The sequence below is a fragment of the Phocoena sinus genome, chromosome 19 (genome assembly GCF_008692025.1).
Source record: "Phocoena sinus isolate mPhoSin1 chromosome 19, mPhoSin1.pri, whole genome shotgun sequence".
NCBI lineage: Eukaryota > Metazoa > Chordata > Mammalia > Artiodactyla > Phocoenidae > Phocoena > Phocoena sinus.
Genome location: NC_045781.1, coordinates 7,525,098 through 7,546,992, shown reverse-complemented (window position 1 = coordinate 7,546,992; position 21,895 = coordinate 7,525,098). Strand labels below are relative to the sequence as shown.

General features: G+C 59.1%; 1 protein-coding gene across 1 annotated transcript; it reads right to left on the bottom strand.

Annotated features, from left to right (window-relative positions):
- Positions 1-766: 766 nt before the first annotated feature.
- Positions 767-21,678, bottom strand: LMTK3 (lemur tyrosine kinase 3). The gene is given in 16 exon segments (XM_032613655.1): positions 767-2,519; positions 5,772-5,909; positions 6,053-6,188; positions 7,560-7,975; positions 10,694-13,215; positions 13,736-13,885; positions 14,037-14,158; positions 14,243-14,327; positions 14,718-14,866; positions 15,215-15,302; positions 17,360-17,478; positions 17,947-18,023; positions 18,532-18,682; positions 18,945-19,078; positions 19,961-20,073; positions 21,629-21,678. Coding segments are annotated over 16 exon segments (4,467 nt in total). The 3' UTR covers positions 767-2,502.
- Positions 21,679-21,895: the final 217 nt, after the last annotated feature.

Sequence of the window (21,895 nt, the reverse complement as noted above, 5' to 3'; positions counted from 1 at the left end):
CCAGCAAGACATGCTGAGGGCTGGGTCAACTCTGGGATTCTAGCTTGAGCAGCTGGTGAATGGCAATGTCATTTACTGAGATGGCTAAAGAGGGGACTTATGGGGGGAGAAATCAGTGGTTCTGTTTTAGCCAAATTAAGCTGGAGATGCCTGTGGAACATTAAAATCAGACTCCAGTCTCCTCAGAATTGTCCTTCAGTTTTGCCCCCAATCCATCTTCTCTCCGAGGATGGAGAATTCTGGCTTTCAGCTCCCTCCTCTCCCAGGACCCCATACTCCCAACCCCCTTGTTACGGGCTGAACCGTGTCCCCCACAAATCCATATATTGAAGTCCTAACTCCCAAAACCTCAAAATGTGGCCTTATTCCAAAATAGGATCATTGCAGATACAATTAGTTAAGATGAGGTCATTAGTGTGGGCCCTAATCCAACTTGACTGGTGTCCTTATACAAAGGGACATTTTGGACACAGAGACACACATGCAAGGAGAGAAGGCCATGTGATGACGAAGGCAGAGATCGGGGTGATGCTTCTGCAAGCCAAGGAACACCAAAGATTGCCAGACAGCCACTGGAAGCTAGGAGACAGGCCTGGAACAGATTCTCCCTTAGAAGGAACCAACTCTGCCGACACCTTGATCTTGGACATCTAGGCTCCAGAACTGACACAATAAAGTCTGGTTTAAGCCACTCAATTTGTGGAACTTTGTTACAGCAGCCCTAGTGAGCTAATACACCCCTTCACCCTCAGACCCAGGAGTCCAGGCCCCCAGCCCCCTCCTCCCTCAGACCCAGGAGCCTAGGCTCTCACTGCCTAACTTGGCTGGGTTCCATGCAGCACCCACCCTGGGCAGGCACGTTACAAGATCAGTTCAAGAACCACCAGATCTATCAGAAGTGGCAGTAGGGGACAGAGGCAAAACCTAATCCTCTCATTCGCTCTTTCTCCATCGCCCACAACTTACATGTGACCCTAATGCTCTCATCATCTTAATTCCTAAGCCAGGAGTCCACACAGCATCCCAGCTGGGTCCCCACTCCTGACCCCTTCCCTCCTCCCTCATCCAAACTGCTTCCTTCATATACACAAATGAATCTGGTACCAAGGTGACGGCAGGTGGGGGTGGGAGGAAGACAGGTTGAAGCCAGGAGATCAGAGATGCAATGATAGACCCAGTCAGAAGAAAAAAAAGACAAAGATGGAGACAGAATCAGTCAAGAGACCAGGACAAATTGAGAAAAAGAAATCGAGACAAAAACCCGTGGCAGAAAGACATAATAGAGACGGGAAGGTGACGGGGACACGCAGACAAGGAGAAAGAAGTAGAGATGGGGTGATACTCAGACGAAGAAATAGATGAGAAGAGGCTGAAGACACGGGATGGGAAAACAAAGACAGAACTGGGACCGGGTGAAATAGGGAGATAAAGGGACAAAAAATAGAAATTTGAATGGAGAGGTTCAATTAGGGGGAAGGCAGGAGAATGTCAGAGAGGTGGGTGGTCACATGGAGAAACAGGTAAACTAAGGCACAGTTACCATGGGCAGGGAGATCGATTCTGACCCTCGAGGCAGAGGGTCTGTGCCTCGAGGCACAGGCAGTGCCGTTCTGAGGTGTGTGGGATGTGGCCATGATCCAGTGTGGGTGCTGGCAGGTCATTTCTGAGCATTTTCCTCACCAGCACTGGCCCTGGGACAGTTTCCGGCCACCTTGCAGAAACCCAGCTCTGACCATAACCTGTCACCTTCCCGAACCCTCGCCGGCTCCTCGTCACCTCCTGAACTGTAAGTTGAGGCTGCAGCAGAAGTTGGTGATGCCGACACCAGACTGAGATCCAGCGAAGTGGAAAAGCCGGGGCTCTCGCTGCCACACAGGCATTTCTGCCTTTTTGGGCCTCGATGTTCCTGTCAGATGGGACTGTGAGGATGGCCATATCTCCTGGACAGCACCCGGTCCCTGAAGCCTCCCCTCTTCATCTCCCGAAATACACACATGCCCCACGTTCCTCCAAAAAGTTGTTTTTTGTCTTTTTTAAATAATGTGAAAATGCCACGCGAAGGTTTGAACCAGAGGCCCCTCCAGGGGCCAGGCTGGGGTGGGAAAGGGGAGACGCGAGATGGGGGGGTCCAGGTCCCTGAAGCCTTCGGCCCCTGTCTGGAGCTGGGAGTGGGTGAGGAAGGGCCTCCACTGTGCAGAGGGGCTCCAGGCCCTAAAGAGTTCAGTTCAGTTCCGAGAAAGGCGGCTCTCCAGGGAGGGGTGAGGGGCTTCCTGCCTCATTTGGCACCGAGGGGGTCAAGGGGCTCAGGGGAGCCGTCCGGGGGGCTGGGGGGCGGAGGGCCAGGGCCTCCTGTTTGGCACATGGTGGGGGAGGGGGAGGGCCCGGTCTCGGGGGCCTCCCCGGAGGCGGCGTCTGTGGTGGTGGCAGTGGCTCCATCGTCCACAGAGGATTCTACTCTCAACCCCTCTTCTGGGGGTGCAGGGGGGTCAAGTCTTCGGGGAGTCAGTTCTCCACGGGGCCTGAGGATGGAGGGAGAGGAGAGAGAAATGGAATTACTGGGCAGAAAGGCTCATGGCTTCTGGCTTGCCGATCGGAGTGAAAACCAAGTCCTCACCATGGGGAGCGCCCCACCTGATCTGCTCTGTCCTTTTTCTGTCATTTACTCCCGCCCCCGACTCACTCTGCTCCAGCCACAGTGCTCTGCTTCCTTGCTGTTCCTCCAAGCACAGTCCTACCCCAGGGCCTTTGCACTGGCTGTTCCAACTGCCTGGCATGCCCTTAGCCCTTCCCATAGAACTCAGGCCTCCGTCGCCATGCCCCCTCTTCAGGGGTCTTCTCCGGGCCATTCTCAGTCAAGCAGTCGTCCCCCTCACCCCCCAAGATCATTCTATCTCACTGCACTATATTGGGGGGGGGTGTTTGTTTTTTTTGGCGGCGCTGCATGGCTTGTGGGATCTTAGTTCCCCGACCAGGGATTTCACCTCGGTCGTGAAAGCACTGAGTCCTAACCACTGGACTGCCAGGGAATTCCCTTCCACTATAGTTATTTTCTTTCACATTTCTCCTCTGGGATAATCTCAGTCATTGTCAAAGAGCTAGCTTCCTGTCCGCTTGCCCCTCTAGACTGGAAGAACAGAGAGGATGGGACTGCATTTGGTCATTGCTGCATCCCCAGCACCCAGTAGAGGTCCTGCGCAAAGTGCCGTCCCACCAGACTTTCCCACCATGATCCCTTCTCTCCCGGCAGGAGGAGAGCCTCCCACCCACACAACAGATCCAGAAAACCAAGGTCTGTGGGGTGGAGACTCTCAACCAGGGCTACCCACCGGGCACCCTCCCACTCCACCTCCCACTTCTCACCTGAGTGGCCTGGGTCAAGTCACTGCCCTCATTTCCAGTCCCTGAGCCTCGGTTTCCCTCCCTTTAAATGGGGAGCATGACCCTCGTGTCCTTTTCAAAGGACTAGGGAAACTCTGAGATTCCTGGCATCACTCAGCACCCAGGGAACGTGTGTGAAGTGGGCAGAGCCACCCCCCAGCCGTGGTCTTGAAACCGGCTCAGCAGCTTCCCAGCCCAGCTGCGGAATAGCTAAGGACTGAGTAAAGGGATTTGGGATTTTGTGTGATCGGGCCCTCCCTCTCCTCTCCAGGTGAATAAAGGTGAAGTCATCCTGGATTGCTGGCCCTATGGGCCTCAGCCCTGACTCAACACTTGGCTGGTATCCCCACGCCCTGGAACCCACCTCACCCTGTCCTCTTGGGGGCCTCTGAGAAGACCTCTGGGAGGAAGTGACATTTGGGGGTGAAATCTGAGGATGTTGACAAGTGAAGGGTCAACCCTCAGCCCATCCCTCCTGCCCTTGACTCTGTATGTCCTCTCCTCTCCCCACTGGAGCCTTGCCTGGCCTCCTCCCCAGCCTCCCTGCCTCCACAGGCCCCCACAAGGCCTGGGAGAAGTCTTCCTACACCCGGGGCTGATGCTGCCCCTCCCCAGCTCACACTCCTCCCGTGGCTCCCTAGTGCCCCCAGGACAAAGTCCCCGCCCCTCAGCTTACCCTCAAGCCCTGCAGGGTCTGTCCTGCTCTCTCTCACTTCCCACACCCACCCCCCTCCACCCAACTCTGCAAGTAACCTCCAGACACACCCGCTTCCCTTCTGTTCCATGAATCAGCCAAGCTCTCTCCTGCCTCAGGCCCTCTGCAAGCTGTCCTGTTTGCTAGCACGCTGTGCCCTTCCCCTTCACCTAGTTAACGACAACCAACCCTTCAAGTCCCTGGTTAAAGGACCCTTCCATCACCGAGGACACAAAGCCCTTTCCTCTTGTCATCTGCTTTCTCAACAACCCTGAGTTGGCACTTATTCACTTAACTGTGGGACTCTGGGGCAGTGCTGTGGGTAGGGCGGAGGGGGGCTCACTGATCTTGCCCAGCACAGAATCCCACGAGCCCAGTACAGCTGATGCAAGCATCTACTTCATTAAACACAGTAACAGCTACCAGTTAAAGACCACTGCAGCGTGCAAGGGGACGATTAAGCCATTCAATCCCCTTAACAAACTTAGGAGTTAGATCCTGTTATCCTCCTCGTTCTACAGAAACTGAGGTACAGAGAGGGAAAGCGACTTGCCCTAGGTCACCCAGCCAAGAAGTGGCAGGGCCAACACCTGAACTCAGGCACAGTGTAGGGGAGCAGGTATGGAGTCCCCCCCATGAAAAGAGCCAGTTGCACCTTCCCCCTACTTAGTTCTGTCCTCTGGGAACACCTCCACCTGCCTGGCCCAGTGCAAGCCCTGTATGCAGGGATGTTCTAAGGTGGTGGTGAGGATTAGTATTATGGCGTAAGTGAAACGCAAGAAAGGTACCTGACAAATGCTGACTGCTGGAGTGGACACAGACTCAGAGGCCAGGCAGCCAGGGTTTGTGCCCCGGCTCCTCATGCCTCTCTGTGCCTCAGTTTTCTCTTCTGTAAAATGGGGATGAGACTAGAATACACCCCATGGAATCACAGGGAGGATTAAATGGGGTAAGACGTTGCAAGCACATTCTAGGGTCTATGAGAGTGCTTGCTGTTGTTGCTATGGTGCTCCCTGGCCATGTCCTCTCTGCTCTGGTTCATACTAACCAGCTTTGAGCCCCCTGGTTTCCTCTGACTTCTTGTCTGCCTCTGATCAACCTATGCCCCCCAAAGGAGATGGGATCAAGATCCACCAAGTACCAGACAGGAATCTTAGCACAAAGATGGGGCAAAGATCGGAAAGAAAAAGAAAGAAAGAAAGAGAGAGAGGGAGGGAGGGAGGGAGGCAGGGAGGCAGGGAGAGAGAGCAGGAGAAAGAAAGACAGAAAAAGAAAGAAAGAAAGAAAGGAAGGAAGAAAGAAAAAAGAAAGAAATGATTTGGGGTTTCCTTGGTGGTCCAGTGGTTAAGGGGGCGTGGGTTCCATCCCTGGTCGGTGAACTAAGATCCCACATGCCAAGGGACGTGGCCAAAAAAAAAAAAAAAAGATGGGCAAGACTCAGAGGGGATCCTTACAGAAGGGAAACTGAGGCTCAGGGAAGGGTGTGATTGCCCAAGCCCATCTGATGGACACCTCTTGGTCTGAGCGGGTTCCAGAGGTGGGTGGGGTTTCACTGGTGAGCAGCCAGACTGAGAGAGGGGAAGGAAGAAACTGGGAGAGAGGCAAAGAAATTCAGAGAGATGGGGACAAGAAAGTGGGAGAGACAGATGGGGAGAGATTGGCAGACGTGGGGCAGGGCCAAGGGTCTGAAGCACGATACCTGCGGGCCGGGCGTCGGGGGCCCGGGCGGGGGGCCCCGGGGTCTCCAGCGCAGGCGAGACGGAGAAGCGGGAGAAGCACAGGGGGGGGCCTGGAGGGGGGAGGAGGGGGAAATCCTCCGCCCACTCGAAACTGCCTCCTAGCATTGGGGGCGGGGGGGGTGAGGAGGGAGAGGAGAGGACGCGGTCAGACCCTCAGTCACTTCTTCAGCCCTCCGACCCCGTCCCTCAGCAGGCCCCGCCCCGACGCTGCCCTTCCCATAGACCCCGCCCCGCCCCTCACCAAAGCCGCTGTCGTTGCTGGGAAACCCATCTCCGGGGGTGGCGGAGTGGGGAAGCGTCGGGGGCGCTGGGGGCGTTGACGGGTCCGTGTCCCCCTCGGGGGGGCCCTGGACACTCAGCTCGTTGGTTGGCGTCTCCTATGAAGGCATATTAGGGGAGGCAAGAGGGGGCGAACCGTCATATCGCACTCACTACATCCCAACAAGCAACAAACCCCGCTAACATTTCTGGGGCTTCAGGCATCCCAATTTACAATCGCTCTCTCTGGAGATCCCCTAATCTGCCTTCGAAGCCTCAGGCCAGCTTTAACCTTCCCCGGCCTGAAGCTCCTCCCCCGACCACGGAGTCCCGCCCACAGCTAAGCAGTCCACTGCAGGAATTCTCTCCCGGCTCCTTAACGCGCTGCCTCCTCGGAAGCCCCTAACTCAGGACTGTCTCCGTAAGTCCCGTCCCGTCTCCATGACCCTTACTCACGTCCAAGATCTCGGCCACAGGCGTCCAAGTGCGGGCCCCACAACTACCTGCTCCTATGGTCCTCCAAACCCTTAACCCATTTTGAGCATCTCCGGACCCTCCCGCGAGCCCCTAAGCCCCGCCCTCTGAAGAGGCCCCGCTCCAGTTTGTTTCAGGGCCCTAGGCCTCAGCTCTTGACCCTGTTCTCACTCATCTCAGAACCTTAGTATGCCCCGCCCCAGGTTCATCTAGACACGGCCCCAGTCCACAAGCACTACACCGCCCTGTTTTTCTCTTCAACACTAACCTCCCAGGCTAGTTACTTTTAACACAATCCCCAACCCATCTCTCTTAGCCCCGCCCCAGTTCATTACCTGTGTCCCATCCCTGAACCCACTACTGCACTTAGTATCTTAACACTACAAGCAGCATCTCTTTAAGCCCTACCTGCAGCTTCTCCATGGCCCACCCCTAGTGGATAAGATCCCCTCCATCCTGAGCCGGCCCCTCGCCCTCCACAACATTAGAGCGCTGTTGCAGAAACCCCATCCCGAACTTCGCTAGGCTCTGCCCGCACCTTACAGACCACGCCCTAATCCTCTCACTTTCTCCTTAGCCTCTGACCACCAGGTACCGGGCTTTCCTTCCGGATCCGTTCTCATCTCCAGGCCTCTCCCTAGCCCTCCAGCACCTTCCCCCACCCCAGGCCCCACCTCTGCTCTGGACTTGGCCCTTCCCCTGGCCCCGCCCCATCTTCAGGCTCCGCCCTCACACTCAAGGACTCATCCTGCCCTATTTCCCTAGCCAGTCTCTCCCCAGGCTCCGCCCTCACCCTGCAGGCCCCGCCCCCACTTGAGGCGCGGCCTTCCTCCAGGCCCAGCCCCATTCCCTGGCCCCGCCCTCACACTCAAGGCCTCATCTGGTCCTTCAAGTTCCGCCCCATTCCCTGGCCCGCCCTCACCCTGCAGACCCCGCCCCCAATCTAGGCGCGGTCTTCATCCAGGCCCCGCCCCTCCCTAGACCCAGCCCCGGGGTCCTGCGCGGGGGCAGCCCACCTGGTCGAAGAGGTAGACGGTCACGTCCCCGTGGAAGGAGACCATCTTGCGCTTCCTCTCCAGCTCGCTGTCCTCGGGTTCGTCGGCCCCGCGTGGAGACTTGAGCAGCCCCCGCAACGGGCGGGCCGCGTCCGTGTCGGCGCTGCTCACCACGACGGGCACCGGGGCTGCCCGCGCTCTCCCGGGGCCCCGCGGCCCCGCCAGCGCGTCCGCCGCTGCCGCCTCCTCGTCCTCCTCCTCGTCCTCGTCCTCGTCCTCCCCGTCCTCCTCCGACGGCCCCGACGCCCCCGCCCCGCCGGCCTCCCCGCCAGCCGCCCCGGCGTCCACGCCCTCCCACGGGGGTCGCCGCGGGCCCGGCCCCGGGAACGGCGTGAGCGTGAGCGGCGGCAGCGCCAGCGAGAGCCGCGAGAGCTTGGCTGCGAGGGGAGACACCCGGTGAGCTCCTGTTCCTGGGGAAACTGAGGCATGCCCTCCCGCCTAACTCTGTCCTCAGGTAATCTCAGCCACAGTCTGGGCCTGTTTCCACCCTTGTGAACCAAAAGGCTGCACTGGGGGTCTCCAAGCAGAAGGGTAGCGGTCTTCCCCCTACTCCAGTGCTTAACCCTCCCCGTGGCTCCCCAGTGCCCACAGCACAAAGCCCCAGTTTCTCCCGGGGCCACCAGGCCCGAGTGCCCTGGCTGTGCTGACCTCTCCTGGTTCTGTCCCCACCTCATTCTGGCTTGACCTCCATCCAACCAAATGGGCCACATCCCCATTCCTCCCACCTCTGAGCCTTTGCATAGGCTGTTCCCTCTGCCTGGAACTTCCTTATCTAACTCAAGTCCTATTCATCGTCCAGCTCTGTCTGGACTTTCAAAGCCTTTGGAGATCTACCAAGAGGTCAGGCCAGGCAACCCGCTCTGCACCCCATAGTATCAAGCACCTCGCCTTCCTAGCGGTTGATCTCAGGATAGAACTGTAATTCTGTGGCAGTGTGATTAATGTTTGCCTTGCCACAGAACAGAGGCTGAGTTGGGCTCATTCTGGCTGCGTCCCCAAACCCCAAGCACATAGAAGTACTCAGTCAATATTTGTGGGGTTAGTGAATAAATGTTCCCTGCTACACAATGTTGACCAAGGTACTTTCTTTCCCTTTTTGGCCCTCAATCGCCAGAAAATTGGGGTGTCTAGCCATCTCCAGGTCCTTTCCCTGCCCTAAGACTCCTTGATCTCAGCCTGCTGGGGGGAAAGGACTTCAGGTCCCTGGAGGAGGAAACCTCACTTCAAATCCCAAGCCTACCCTGCTCTCTTGCTGTGTGTCCCTGGGCAAGCAGATCCACCTCTCTGAGCCTCTGTTTCCTCACTGGTAAATGGAGGGGCCACTCATTCCTCCATTACTGCATAAGTGAGCTGTGTGCCAGGCCCTGTGGGGGGCGATGGTGGGGATGAGAAGAGGGTCAGGGCAGGGCAAGGAGAAAGACGGATGTGGACCGAGTGACTCTCCACCCCTCATTCACTCAACTCCAGCTTCACCAGCCTTTTGCTCTTCCATGAACATGCCAAGTTAATGCCCATCTCAGTGTCCTCTACCTGAAACATCCTTCTCCCAGATGTCAACCTGGCTCACTTCCTTCATGTCTGCTCAGAAGTCACCTCCTCATTGAGGCCTTCCTTGACCACCCATCTCAAGGTGATGGGGTGGAGTGGGGCTTTATAGAGGAAGCTATCAAGAGCTGTGGATACCCAGAGGAAGGACAGGGTGACAGTCTTTCGAAATCAGGAAGGCTTCCCAGGGAAGGGGGAATTTGAGTGGGGTCATGAAGGATGAGTAGGAGTTCACTGGATTTAAAAAAAAAAAAAAAGAAAAGCATGCTATTCCCCGTCTCTTTTTGCACCCAACAACACCGACCCCCCCACACCGCCGCTTCAGATCCTCTGAGGCATCTTAGTTGCTCATCCCCTGTCATTTTCATGCTGCCCAGGGTCTTTCCTGACACAGCTGGTTGCAAATTCCCCACAACAACCTTGAGGAAGTGGTAGTGTTCTAATGCCATGGGTTTGCGCAAGGAAGGTTCTGTGCTCAGTCCCCTTCCTGACCTTTCCCTCTTGAGGCTCCTCTGGCAAACAGAGATAATAACCCTTCCCTCAAGTGTGGCTGTGAGGTTGCCAATATAAAACAGGCCCAGTCATTTATAACTTTCATACCAGTATTTAAGGAAATCAGGCCTCTGGATGATTCCAGTGGAACCACAGTCCCTATGTCCACATCTAAGCAGGAGCTGTTTATTTTACTCTCCATTTATCTTCTCTTAAATTGTCCCCTCTCTATGACAAACTATTTCCTGTGTTCCTATCAAAACTCAGTTTCCAGAAAAGGCCTTTCTACTAGGCTTTCAAGCCACCAGTACTGCAGTGGGCAGGGCAGGGTCTGAGGCTCCCTGGGTCTCACCCTGGACAGCTCAGGGCCTGGCGCACAGGAGGCCTGGCACAATGAACAGATGCCTCAGCTTGTTGGAAACTTTAAACCAGAGATCACGCACTGGCAGCCCAGCCCACAGAAAGGCTTCTTTTGAGTGGGGTTCAACCATTAATACACCCAGAACTCTGGCTTAAAGGGGGAAAGCAGCAGATTTGGCAACACCAGGTGGGCATTCCTGAATGGAGCTAAGTAGCTGCATTTCCTCCCCAACTCCTACCCCACGTCTCCCAGCTCATTCATTCATTCATTCCCACCTGTCATTCATTCCCTTATACTGTCTGACCCCTGTGGGCATCTGAGTTTGCATCCCCTAGTTGACGTGAATTGTGATATAACAGCAGGTGCTTAGAAGTGCCAGGCGTTGGGCCAAAGGCTTTGGAAGTCCTAACTCATTTAACCCTCACAATCCTATTAGGTAGGCGCTATCCTTGTCATCCGTTTTTAGCAGATGGGGAAACTGAGGCACAGAGAAGGTCATCTGTCCAAGATCACAGCTAGGAAGGGGCAAAGCCAGGATTTGAGCCCAGGGAGTGTGGCTCTAGGGTCTGCCCTTATCACCATCAGGCTGACCCGTCTGGTACCTGGGAGCCTGAGCTTCTCAACTGCACCCTACATCTTGGAAAGAGCTGGGCCTCGGCCCCCAACCGCGCTCCCGTGCTCCCAGCAGCCTGCTCACCTTTGATCTGCTCGCTGTTCCCCTGAGGGGGTCCCAAGTCCAAGAACAGTCGTGGCATCTCGGGGCCCTTCCTCTCGGGCTTGGGGGGGTCCCCGTCTTCGTTGGGTGCTGTGTCTCCGCCGGCTCTGCTGTCTGGGACCCCGGGCTCTCCCTCGGAGGCTGCCTCCGGCCTGGCTCTCTGGGGCGCTGGCTCCGGCCTCGTCGGCTGTGCTTCCAGTGGCGGTGGAGGCGGCTGTGGCCTCGTGCTGTCGACCCATCCGGCCTTTGCGTCCACGCCGCTTCCGAGGCCGCCGCCGGGGGCCATCCCCATGCCCACTGGGGCTCGGACCCCACTCCCGAGGTCCAGCCTCCCAGCCCCGGGGGCTCTCGGTGCCCCCCCAGTCTCGGGGGCTCTCCTCTCGGTCCCGGGTTCCAGCACCCCGCTCCTGGGGGCTGGGCCAGTGGGGCCAGGGGCTGTCTCCCCGCCGTTCAGGGCCAAGACCACTGCGCCAGGTGCCAGGGCTCTCTCCAGCGAGGTCTCTGGGGCTGGCTCCCCGTTCATGGGGGCTGGAGCCCCACTCTCGGGCATCTTCTCCCAGGGCCCTGGGGCTCTCCAAGGCCCAGTCTCTGGCAGCCTCTCCGGGTTCCTGGGGAGTCTCAGGCCCCCATTCTCTGACACCTCCTCGATCTTTGGGGGTGTCAGTCCCCCATTCACCAGCACTTGCTCTTCTCTCGCCGGGGACCCCAGGCCCCCATTCTCCAGCACTGTCTCCTCCCTCCTTGGGGGTGGCAGCTCCCCATTCGCCAGCACTTGCTCTTCTCTCTCTGGGGACCCCGGGCTCCCATTCTCCGCCACCTTCTCCTCGACGCCCAGGGCTCTCTGTTCCCCGTTCTCCAGCACTGTCACCCCGTTCACGGGGAGGCTCGGGCCCTCTTGCGGGCTTGGGGCTTGCTTCCCGCTGTCCAGGACTGTGGGGCCCCTGCTTGGGCCCGGGGCTTTCTCTCGGTTCCCGGGGCCTCTCGCCGCCCTCCTGGGCCCTGTCTCGCGGGCGGCTGCCCCCTTCTCCCCCAGGAGCTTCCTTGTCACGTCCTCCCGCAAGGACATCAGCAACTGCTCGGTGCTCACTTGAACTACGAAGGTCGGCTTCTCCCGGGCCCCCGGGAGCGGGAGGGGACCCGGGTCTGGGGGTGGCCGGGGCGCTCCCGGGTCGGGGGGCTCGGGGGGAGCCCGTGGTCGAGGGACCCCTTCCTCCTCTGCTGCCCCCCCACCGGGGAAGGCTCCCTCGGGGGAAAAAGGGGTCTCGGTCTCGTAGCCGCTGTCGCCCGGTTTGGGGCCCGGAGACGACAGGCCTGAGCCGGGACTGGCCACGGCCGAGGGGGGGTCGGGGGACACGGCCGGGTCCGCGGGGGCCCGAGGAGGTGGCGGCGGCGGGGGGGGAGCGGGAGGTGGCCCCCGCCCGGGGTACTGGGGCGCCGCCGCCCCCATGAGGGGGTCCAGAAACTCGGGGGGGGCCGAGGCGGGGGGGTTCAGGGGCAGGTCGGCCAGGGAGCCCCGCTCCGCCCGCAGGGACGAGTCGTCCTCGGGGGGATGGGGGCAGCCAAGAGCAGGGTGGCCACCCCAGCCGGCGACGGCGTCCCCCCGCTCCAGGGGCAGGCAGGAGCAGGCCCCCTCGCGGCTGCACAGGGGACAGGGTAGGGGGCCCCGGCGGCTGGGGCCCCCCCCAAGGCTGCTGCTGTCTTCCCCCGGGGAGCTGCCTTCCTCCTCCTCCTCCTCCTCTTCGGCCCACGGGGTGGCCCCCCGCTCCCCCAGCACCTCGGCGGGGTCTCCTGCCAGGGTCTCCCCGGCGCCCCGGCCCTCGGGGTCCCAGCCGCTCAGGAGGAAGCTGCCGGAGGCTGAGGACTGGGCCGGGAAGGGCCGGGCCGCCGGGAAGAGGGGGGAGGCCCAGGTCTCGGACACCAGCTGGGGGACCTCGGGGGGGGCCTGGGGGGCCTGGGGGGCAGGCACTCCTGGGTCCAGGGGGTCCCAGTCATTGGGGAAGAGGGGCTCTGGCGGGGAGCCATGCTCCTCGAGGCGGATGTAGTATTCGCTGCTCACGGAGGGGCTGCGGGCGCTGATGACCGGCAGCACGCTGGGCGTGGACAGCGCCTCGTAGAAGGGGTTGGAGGGGTTGGCGTGGGGGGCCGGGGGTGCGGACGCCGGCTGCCAGGTGGGTGCCCCCCCGCCCCGACCGGCCCCCCGCCGCGCCTTCTCCCACAGGCACTCAAGGTTGAGGCCACGGCTACTCTCGGTGACCGTGAGCACGTCGTCCGGGTCAGCCCCAGGGAAGCCATCCAGAAGGGGGAACGGAGAGGACAGGGTCCCCGGGCGGGGCGCGCTGTGCTGTGGGGGCCAGGGCCAGGGGAAGGGACCATCTCGGGGGGGCGGCGGCGGCGGCGGGGGCCTTGGGGGCCGCTCGGAGAGCAGGTAGGTGAGCTGCAGTTGCAGATCAGAGGCCGAGGGGCGCTGGGCAGGCGGCCGCCAGCAGGACTGCAGGATGTCGTACCTGGGGGGGGGGGGGGGGGGGAGGCAAGAGTGAGTAGGGCAGAGTCCTGGAGGGGCGGGGGGGTCGCTGCGGGTGGACAGAGACCAGGAGAAAGTGGGGGGCAGAGACCCAGGGAGAAGAGGACCAAGACCCAGAGAGAGGGGGGAACAGAAACCAGAGAGAGGGAGCCAGAGACCTAGAAGAAGCGAGGACAGCAAGGCACATGTGCAGAAATGAGGGTTAAGGTGGCCTTCGCGTTTGGGTTACAAGTTTTGGAATCAGAGACAAGCAAGCAGCAGGGGTCTTCTAGGGTTGGAGAAACTAGGTTCAAACACCAGCTGTCACTCCATGCCTCAGTTTCCCTGCTCCAAGTAGCAGATGCTGGTGGAAGGGGTGGGGACGTCCCCACTCCATTCTAGGGCTGGTAGCAAGTGGTGCAATTGTGGAGGAGGGAAGAGTGTGAAATGAGGCGGGGGATTCTGGGATCATCCTGGGGTGGGAGGTGGAAGGTCAGGGGTCCGGGGTCAGGCCCCGCCCTCACCAGTAGTCCCCGTAGGGCAGCTTGAGCCTCGGCCTGGCCAGCTTGACGTGTTGCTGACGGACGACGAAGGCGAGGACCTCCTCGTCTGATAGGTGGCGGTAGGGCTGTGCCCCAAACTCAAACAGCTCCCATAGGGTCACCCCTAGGGACCTGCGGGGAGCAGAGGTCAGAGGAAGGTCAGAGCCCTGCCCTGACGGGCCAGGGGGCCTCCCCTCCAGGCCTCAGTTGCCCCAACCGTAGAACCTGTGACCCTTCTGCCTTCCTTGCCCTCCTCGGCCGCCCCCCGGCCCGGGCCCCTCACCAGATGTTGCTCTCGCGGCTCTGGTCCACCACCATGAAGGTCCCGTGCAGCTCCCCGAGGAGCTCGGGCGCTGCCCAGCGCAGCGGGATCCACAGGCGCTCGGGGGTCAGGTAGTAGTCCTCCTGGGTGTGGGCGGCACGGGGCGTGGTCAAGCAGGCCGGGACGCCCCCCGCCCCCTCCCAGCTCTGATGGAGGCCAGCCCTCACCTTGTAGTTGCTGTGCGCCAGGCCGTAGTCTCCGATGCGCACGGTGAGGTCGGAGGTCAGCAGGCAGTTGCGCAGGGCCAGGTCGCTGGAGGCGGGCGAGGGGGGCGAGGTAAGAAGGGGGTAGCTTGGGGAAGCCCGCCCCCCCTTCCTAGACCCCGCCCACTTTCCCGCACTGCTCCCCTTCCCTCTTCTTTTCCTCCCTCCTCCTCCCCTACCTTGACTCCTCCCCCTCCCCTGACTCCTGCCTCTCTTCTGTGACCCCTCCTCCCTTCCTGACTCCTCTCCTACTCTCCTGACTCCGCCTCTTCCCCCTGACCCTCCTGGGCTTTCCCCCCTTTTTGTGTCTCCCACTCAGGCCTCCTTCCATCCTTAAACCCCTCCCCTGTGGCCTCACCTCCCACCCCCGTAGCCTGGCCTCTTTCCCCTAAGTAGTCCCCTCCCCCCGCATTCCTCCCGGTGGCTCCCGGGCTGCCACCTGTGCACGTAGTTGTGGGAGTGGAGATGTGCCAGCCCGCGAGCGATCTCCAGGCCCATCCTCTGCAGTGTCCGCAGGTCTCGAGGGGGCAGCTCAGGGGACAGGCCCTCGGGGGGCCGCTGGGCCCGGAGGTAACGCTTCAGGTCCCCCTGGGAGAGAGGGCAGGGAGGGGTCAGCACCACCGCCCCCTCCCAGGCACCCACACCGGGCAATCCGAGGCGAGGATGGGATGACCTCTGCCCTCAGTGGGCAGCGCCCTCTGGGCCTCAGTTTCCCCTGCTGCTTAGAAGCGCACAGGAACAGCACCCACCCACCTCATGTGCTAGTTCAGGGTGCACCACCTGGGGAGTGAGTACTCATCTACAGAGATGGCAGTGCTTGTCACAGGTGCTGCTATGATGATGATGATGATGTCATTGCTGCAGATCCCTAGGAACTGCCCTGAGCCCTCACCCCGCCCAGCTCCCGGCTCTGCCTCCCCTGCCCCAGACCCTCACCAGTTGACAGAACTCCATAATCAGCAGAAAGGGCAGTGTCTCCACGCAGACGCCCAGGCACTGAAGGACGTTGGGGTGCTGCAGGCTCCTGCGAGGGGAAGGGGGTTGCCTGGGTCAGGAAACAGCCCCTTCCATCCCACCCCAGCCCTCTGTCCCACCCCAACCTCCCAGCAAAACCAAACTGTTGCTTCAACCTCTTTGGTCTCAGTTTCCTTACTCCTTCCCCACAACCCCACCTCAGGACCACCCCACTGTCTCCCAGTCCCTGAGCCAGACCCCCAGGCACCTCCTTGCCCCTCCTTCTGGCTCACCACCCCCTCAGCCTTTCTTCCTGCCCCCTGACTCTTCCCCCTCCCCTGCCCTCCCTACAGCCCCAGCTCAAGCCTCCTCACCTCCTGGACTCTCTTCTCAGCCTCCTGCCGGCCTCCCTGCCTCCCGTCTCTCCCTTCCAGTCTGTCCCCGACCTGATGCCCACCTGCTTACGATCCTCCATGGCTCCCTGGTACCCTGGGACAGAGCCTGGCTCACTCCTCGGTCTTTCCTGCCCCTCTGCCTTCCCCAGTATCATTCTTCACGCCTGTGTACCTCTCTCCAAACTCACAGGTGCCTGCTTAGGCTCCAAGCCTTTTGCATGTACGCTTCTCTCTGTGGAGAACACTCTCCTCTCATCAAAGTCCTCCTCATCCCTTAGTTTCAACATCACTTCCTCAAGAATTGTCACTGTCCCCTCCAACACTGGGGGATACCCCTCTTTTATCCTCACATTATGGGTAAGAGTCAGGCTTGGGGGTCTGAATCCTGTCTCCTTCTTTCCCAAGTGTGTAACCTCACAGAAGTCATTTCACCTCTAGATCTGATCTAACACGGGAGCCACTGGCCATATGTGACAACTGAGCTCTCGAAATGTGACAGAGGTAGCTGAGGAAAGACATTTTGAACTTGATTGCATTTTTTTTTTGATTGCATTTTATTTAAGACGAATTTAAATAGCCATATGTGGCTAGTGCTTGCCAGCACGGGCCTAGAGAGAGACAGGCAAGGAAGCAAGTAAAAGGATGAAATAATGACAAACTAGGATACGTGTTATGCAGAAAATACACAAGTTGATGTGACGGGGCATTCCAGGGTCCTCCTTAGGTGGGGGAGGGAGAGAGAGAGTGTGTGTGTGTGAGTGTGTATGTGTAAGGGAAGGCCTTTCTGTTCTGAGACCCAGGAAGGGCAAGGGTTCCCACCATCTGAAACTGGGGCTGGGTGAGGCAGGAGTGACATTCTAGACAGAGGGAACAGCAGGACGGCGGTCCTGCGGCAGGAAAGAAGCTGGCATGTGGGAGGGTCAGTGGGGAGACTGCGTGGCAGGGGGCGAGAGGGCTGGTGGCAGGAAGGGAACAGGGCTTGTGGGCTGTAGGGACCAGTGGGATTTTGTCCTGTGGGCCACAGAAAACCATGGGAGGTTTCAGAGGAAGGGGCTAATAAAACCTCTGGGCAAAGCTCACTTTTACAACCCTCTGATAAGAGGTCCCCGTGTATGCACCCTTTCCATGACAGGGCACTCACTACCCCACAGGGCATTCATGTAACAAATGTTTATTGTCTAGAAGCCCTTAGAGTGAAGGGGAGACCAGGCAGGGGAGGGACAGGGTCCTGCCTTCCCAGACCTCCCAGTCCAATGGGGGCAGGGGTGGGAGGACCCTGGTCTGTGATTCTGATTCTGTCCTTCCTCACGCACAAGCAGGGGCCTGAGGAAAGGAACCACCATGAGGTACCCAGTGCCTAACACAGGGTCATCTCGTATCCTCTCAGCTGCCCTCTACATGAGGCTGCTCAGACTTTCTGGACTCACTTTCCAGATGAAAATACTGAGGTTCAGAGTGAAGAGGGGCAGGTCTCCAGCTCAGCTTCTGTGCTGTCCCCTCACCTTCATCACACTGCCTTCATTTCCCCGGCTCTGTCCCAAGGAAGAACCTGAGGCTCAGGGAGGGAAACTCTCTGGACTGAGTGGCACAGCCAGGAAAAGGTAGATGGACGATTCAAATCCAGATCTGACCCCACACTGCACTCCTCCCACTTCCAAACGTTACCTCCCTGAGGCACAAACTCAGATCTATGGGCCTTCCGAGCCCCACATCCACCGAGAAGTCCCCATACCTGTACGGCTGTGCTTCTGAGATGAACTTGCGCTGCTCCAGGGGCCCTGCGCTGGCTCGGAGCTCCTTTACCACCACCTGGGCTGGGGTGTAGTCCGAGAAAATCTCTCCCAGGATCACCTGATCAAGGGGGACCCAGGAGGCAGCGCCTGTGGTTTCCCCAGCCGCATCCCAGGGACCACCCTCCACCCCACCGTATGGCTCCCATCTTCCCCCTCTTTCCAGCCTCTTCCTTCAAATCCCACCACCCTCGTACTCCCACCAGACGCGGGGTTAGAGACTCACAGGCCCAGAGTCCGATGGACGCAGGGACGGGTGGAAGGATGGACAGACGGACGCGTGGAGAGCCGGATGGCGAGGCGGAGTGGTCAATGGAGTGAGGAGGGAGGCGCTGACCGACAGGTGGCGGGGGGATGGAGTGGACGGGAGTGGGTGAGAGGTGAACAGAGGGGGGGGCAATGGGTGGGCTGCGGGGGGCAGGGGGACGAGGCAGGAGGCAGATGGGAGCAGGGGGGATGACACAGAACAGGAGCATCGCCCTGGATCGTATGCGCCCTCCGCCACCCACCCCCAGCCCCACTTAATTACCTTCCCGAACCAGCCACTCCCAATCTCCTGCAGGTAGCTGAGGTGCTGGCGGCTAAGGCCCAGGGGGGTGGTCATGTCTGGTGGGGGGCAAAAGGGAGAGGCACCTGAGCCTCTCTCCCCTCCCAAGTGCCAACAACACCCCTCAAGTCAGTGGGGACTGGGATCAAAGCAGACACAACAAATCTGTTTTCATTGGCTGCCCCAACATTCCACGATGGGATCTCTGACTCCTCATTGGCTGCCCACAAGGTTCCAACGTCCAATCTGTCCTTCCCTTTGGCATCCCAAGATCCTATGACCTGACTTCAGCCTGCCATCGGCTACCTCTGACATTAAGATCTAGGCTGACCTTACCATTGATTGCCCCGCAAGAATCCCCAAATCTGGTTGTGGATGAAGCAATGGCTTCTACCAAGATGTTCTCTGACTTCCTTCAGGCTGCTTCCAAGATTCCGGGGCTCCCACCTCTGCCTTTCCCCTTGGCTGCCTTGGGCCTCTGCTCCCTGTTCCCTGAGGGAAAACTCTCAGGGCCTTCCACCCTGTCCTGTGGGGCCATGAGGCCCTAGTCAGGGTGCAGTGTAGTACCTGAGTGTGATGGCTGCGGGGCAGGCATCGGCAGGGAGACCTCGGCCAGAGGGAGAATGTAGACATCAGGCAGCGACTGTGAAGAGGAGGTCTCTTCGGCGGGGGGAGTGTACTCCCCGGAGCAATCCTCCCCTTCCGGGTTCTCAAACTCCTGGGGCCGGGAGGGGGGAGGGGGAGAGAACACAGGGCTGAGACATGCCATGGTCCTTCTCATCAATACTATCCCCATCTTTCTCATGACTGTCCCCCAATCCCAGTCCAATTCCCATCCCAAGGCTCTGGACCTTGCCATAACTGCAGGCCTGAAAGGCTCTCAGACTCGCTACGCCGCTCCCCTTCCTCCCGCCTGGATTGAGGGGGAAAGGACTTGCTGGCGTCTTCCTCCCGACCTTGAATCCCCTCATGCACCTCACCTTGAAGCCGACATCGCCCCGTTTGCAACACAGACAGGTGAGGAGGAGGAAGATGAAGGCCAGCAGGCCAGAGCAGGAAATGAGGACCACGGCATAGGGAGGAGCCAGAGGGGCCCGGCCCAGGGCGAATCCATCTGTGGGCACAGGACTGGGCTGAGGTCCCGGCTTCAAGGCCCCGGTTCCCGGATTCCTTGCCCCTCCTCATCTAGCTAGTCTTCACTACAACTCCCATGATGCTGTGCAACCAGGTCCCCTTGGCAGAGGAGCCGGATGGCCCAGGGCATTGTGGGAGTTGTAGTTTGGGGCCTTCTCAAGTGGTTGGGTTGGGGGTGGGGTCCCTCCTCTCTCCCCAACCTGGGACTCCCCCCCATCACCTCACCCCCAGGCTTGGATGAATTTCAGTGAGGATTGAGGGAAGGAGGAGTAATAGTGGAGCCTGGAGCTCTCAGAATTTAAAATACGCTCCCACAACAGCCTTCTTACCCCCTGTTTGGGGAAGAGGATGAGCCCCCAACTGCAGGCTGGGAGAAGATTCTTGCCCCATGCTGGAACCTCCTAGTTACGGGGGTTGAGGCTTGTTTCTTTTAGGGATGCTTGGAGCACACACATGTCCTCTGTTCCCAACCCAAACCCCTGAGAAGGCAGCTCCGCAAGCCTTGGGTCTCCCCCTAAGCTAGACAGCCTCCAATGCTGTGTCCCTCTTAGAAACAGTATTCCTCCTCTCTGTCCCCAATTCTCCCAGAGGCCCTGTCCTTCCCCGGCTCCCTGCACACACCTGCACACATGCGTGTGCACACACACATGTTGCCCGAACGGACCCCCTCCCCACCCAGCCCCCAGCCTTCCTCCCACAGGCCCTGCTAACACAGGCACCGTCCCCGCGGCTCCCCAGGCCCTGGCTCGCTGCGGGAAGACGCCACACAGGTGATGGAGCCAGAGCCCCGCAGACAGACCTCCAGGGCAGGCCGGGGTGGGGGTGGGGGCTGCTGGACAGCCGGAAGGCCGGACAGACTTACCTGGGTGGGCCGGGGACGCCAGGCAGCCGGAGGTGGAGACGGCCGCGAGGAGGATGAGGGCGCCGGGGGCAGGCATCTTGTCGAGGATGGAAGGGAGGTGGAGGTGGTGGCGGCTGGGGAGGAGGGGGGGGCGGGCCCTCAGCCCCCAGCCATGGGGACCCGCGCGACCCTGGCCTCCCCCCAGCCCAGGAGAGGGGCAGGAGACTCAGGACAGGGGGAGGGAGGGGCTGCTTACTGGCTCAGGTACCCCCCTCCCCCTCTTTGAAGGGACAGACAGATGAAGGGATGGAGAGGCGGACAGAGGAGAGGAGCTGGGGAGCCGGGGTTGCTGGGGGGGAGAGGGTAGGATGGGGGGGAGAATGAGGGCCCCGCCCCCGAGGGCAGCCGGGATTGGGGGAGCAGAGAGCCTGTCAGAGGAAGGGTGGGAGGAGGGAGGATGGAGGGAGGATGGAGCGTCGTCATGGCAACTGGCTCCCCAGTAGCATTGGCTGCCAGGAGGGAGGGGAGGGGGAGGGACAGACAGGGACCAGCAGACCCTTGTGGGGGGGGGACACAGGGCCCACAGTGCCTGGCCTGGACACTGCTGTGACATGCTACCAGCAGGGACACGTGTGCTCCGCGCCACGATGCAGATGTCAGGCAGGCACACACAGCCCACACACGGCTGACACACGTCGCAGAGACCCTCATAGACAAGCACATCACATACAAAGGTGGACAGCTATCGGCAGACGGGGACACGTACACGTCACACACAAAGACGCAGGGATGATAGGCTGCACTAAGAACGCACAGGCAGGCCGGCCCCCTGCACAGATGCACCCGGCCACGCAGGAACGTCAAATGCATCACAAAGACCCACACATGCCACAGACAAAGTAAAGCCCCAAATCCACAGACACACACGCCACAAAGATCTACACAGACACCACGGTGACATGTCAAGGTACAAAGTCACGAACACAGACATTCCACAGACAAATGGGCAACAAAGAAGACCCATAGACACACGCATCACATACACAGATAAACACACACATGCACATCATACAAATACGCAGACATCACTTGCACGGAGACGTACACGTGACACACACTAACACAGACACAAGTATACCATGCACGAATATACACAGACACACAGCAGATACACGGAGAGACCCGCACATCACATATGCAACTACATACACACAACACGCACACATATATAGATACAGATACATCAAAGACACACACGTCTCACACAGACCCATTTCACTCACATGAATACACAGAGACACATGTCACACACCCAGATACACATGTACAAGCACAACTCACACATGGATATAGATGCACGGCGCATTCAAAGACTATACAAAGCTACAAAAGTCACCTACAAAAATACACATAAATATATTACACTGTTACATACATATTACATATACACAGTGACACACATTTTACATACAAGAAACACGCAGACACACACAACACAAGCACACACATTGAACACACACATACACACATTGCGTACCTCAACATACCTGGGCACACACATCACAGATGTACACAAATTTCACACAAGGTTACAAAGACACAGTACCCCACCGTGGTCACATATCACACACACACAGGTATACAGAACACATACAAAGACACACAGACACACGCATCACAAATACCCACATTTCCTATGAGGTTACATAGCCATTACACAACATAGGCACTTGCCTCATACAAAAGATACATGATCATAGTTTATTTATTTTATGAGCATTTACTGCGCGCCAGGCATTGTTCTCAGCGCTTTACACATATTACTTTTAAATCCTGACATCTGCCTCCGAGACAGGTTCTTTTATCATTCCCATCGTACAGATGAGGAAACAGGCACAGCGAGGAGCAGACATCTGCCCCAAGGCAGCCGGGAAGTGGCAGGTTGGGGACTGGAAC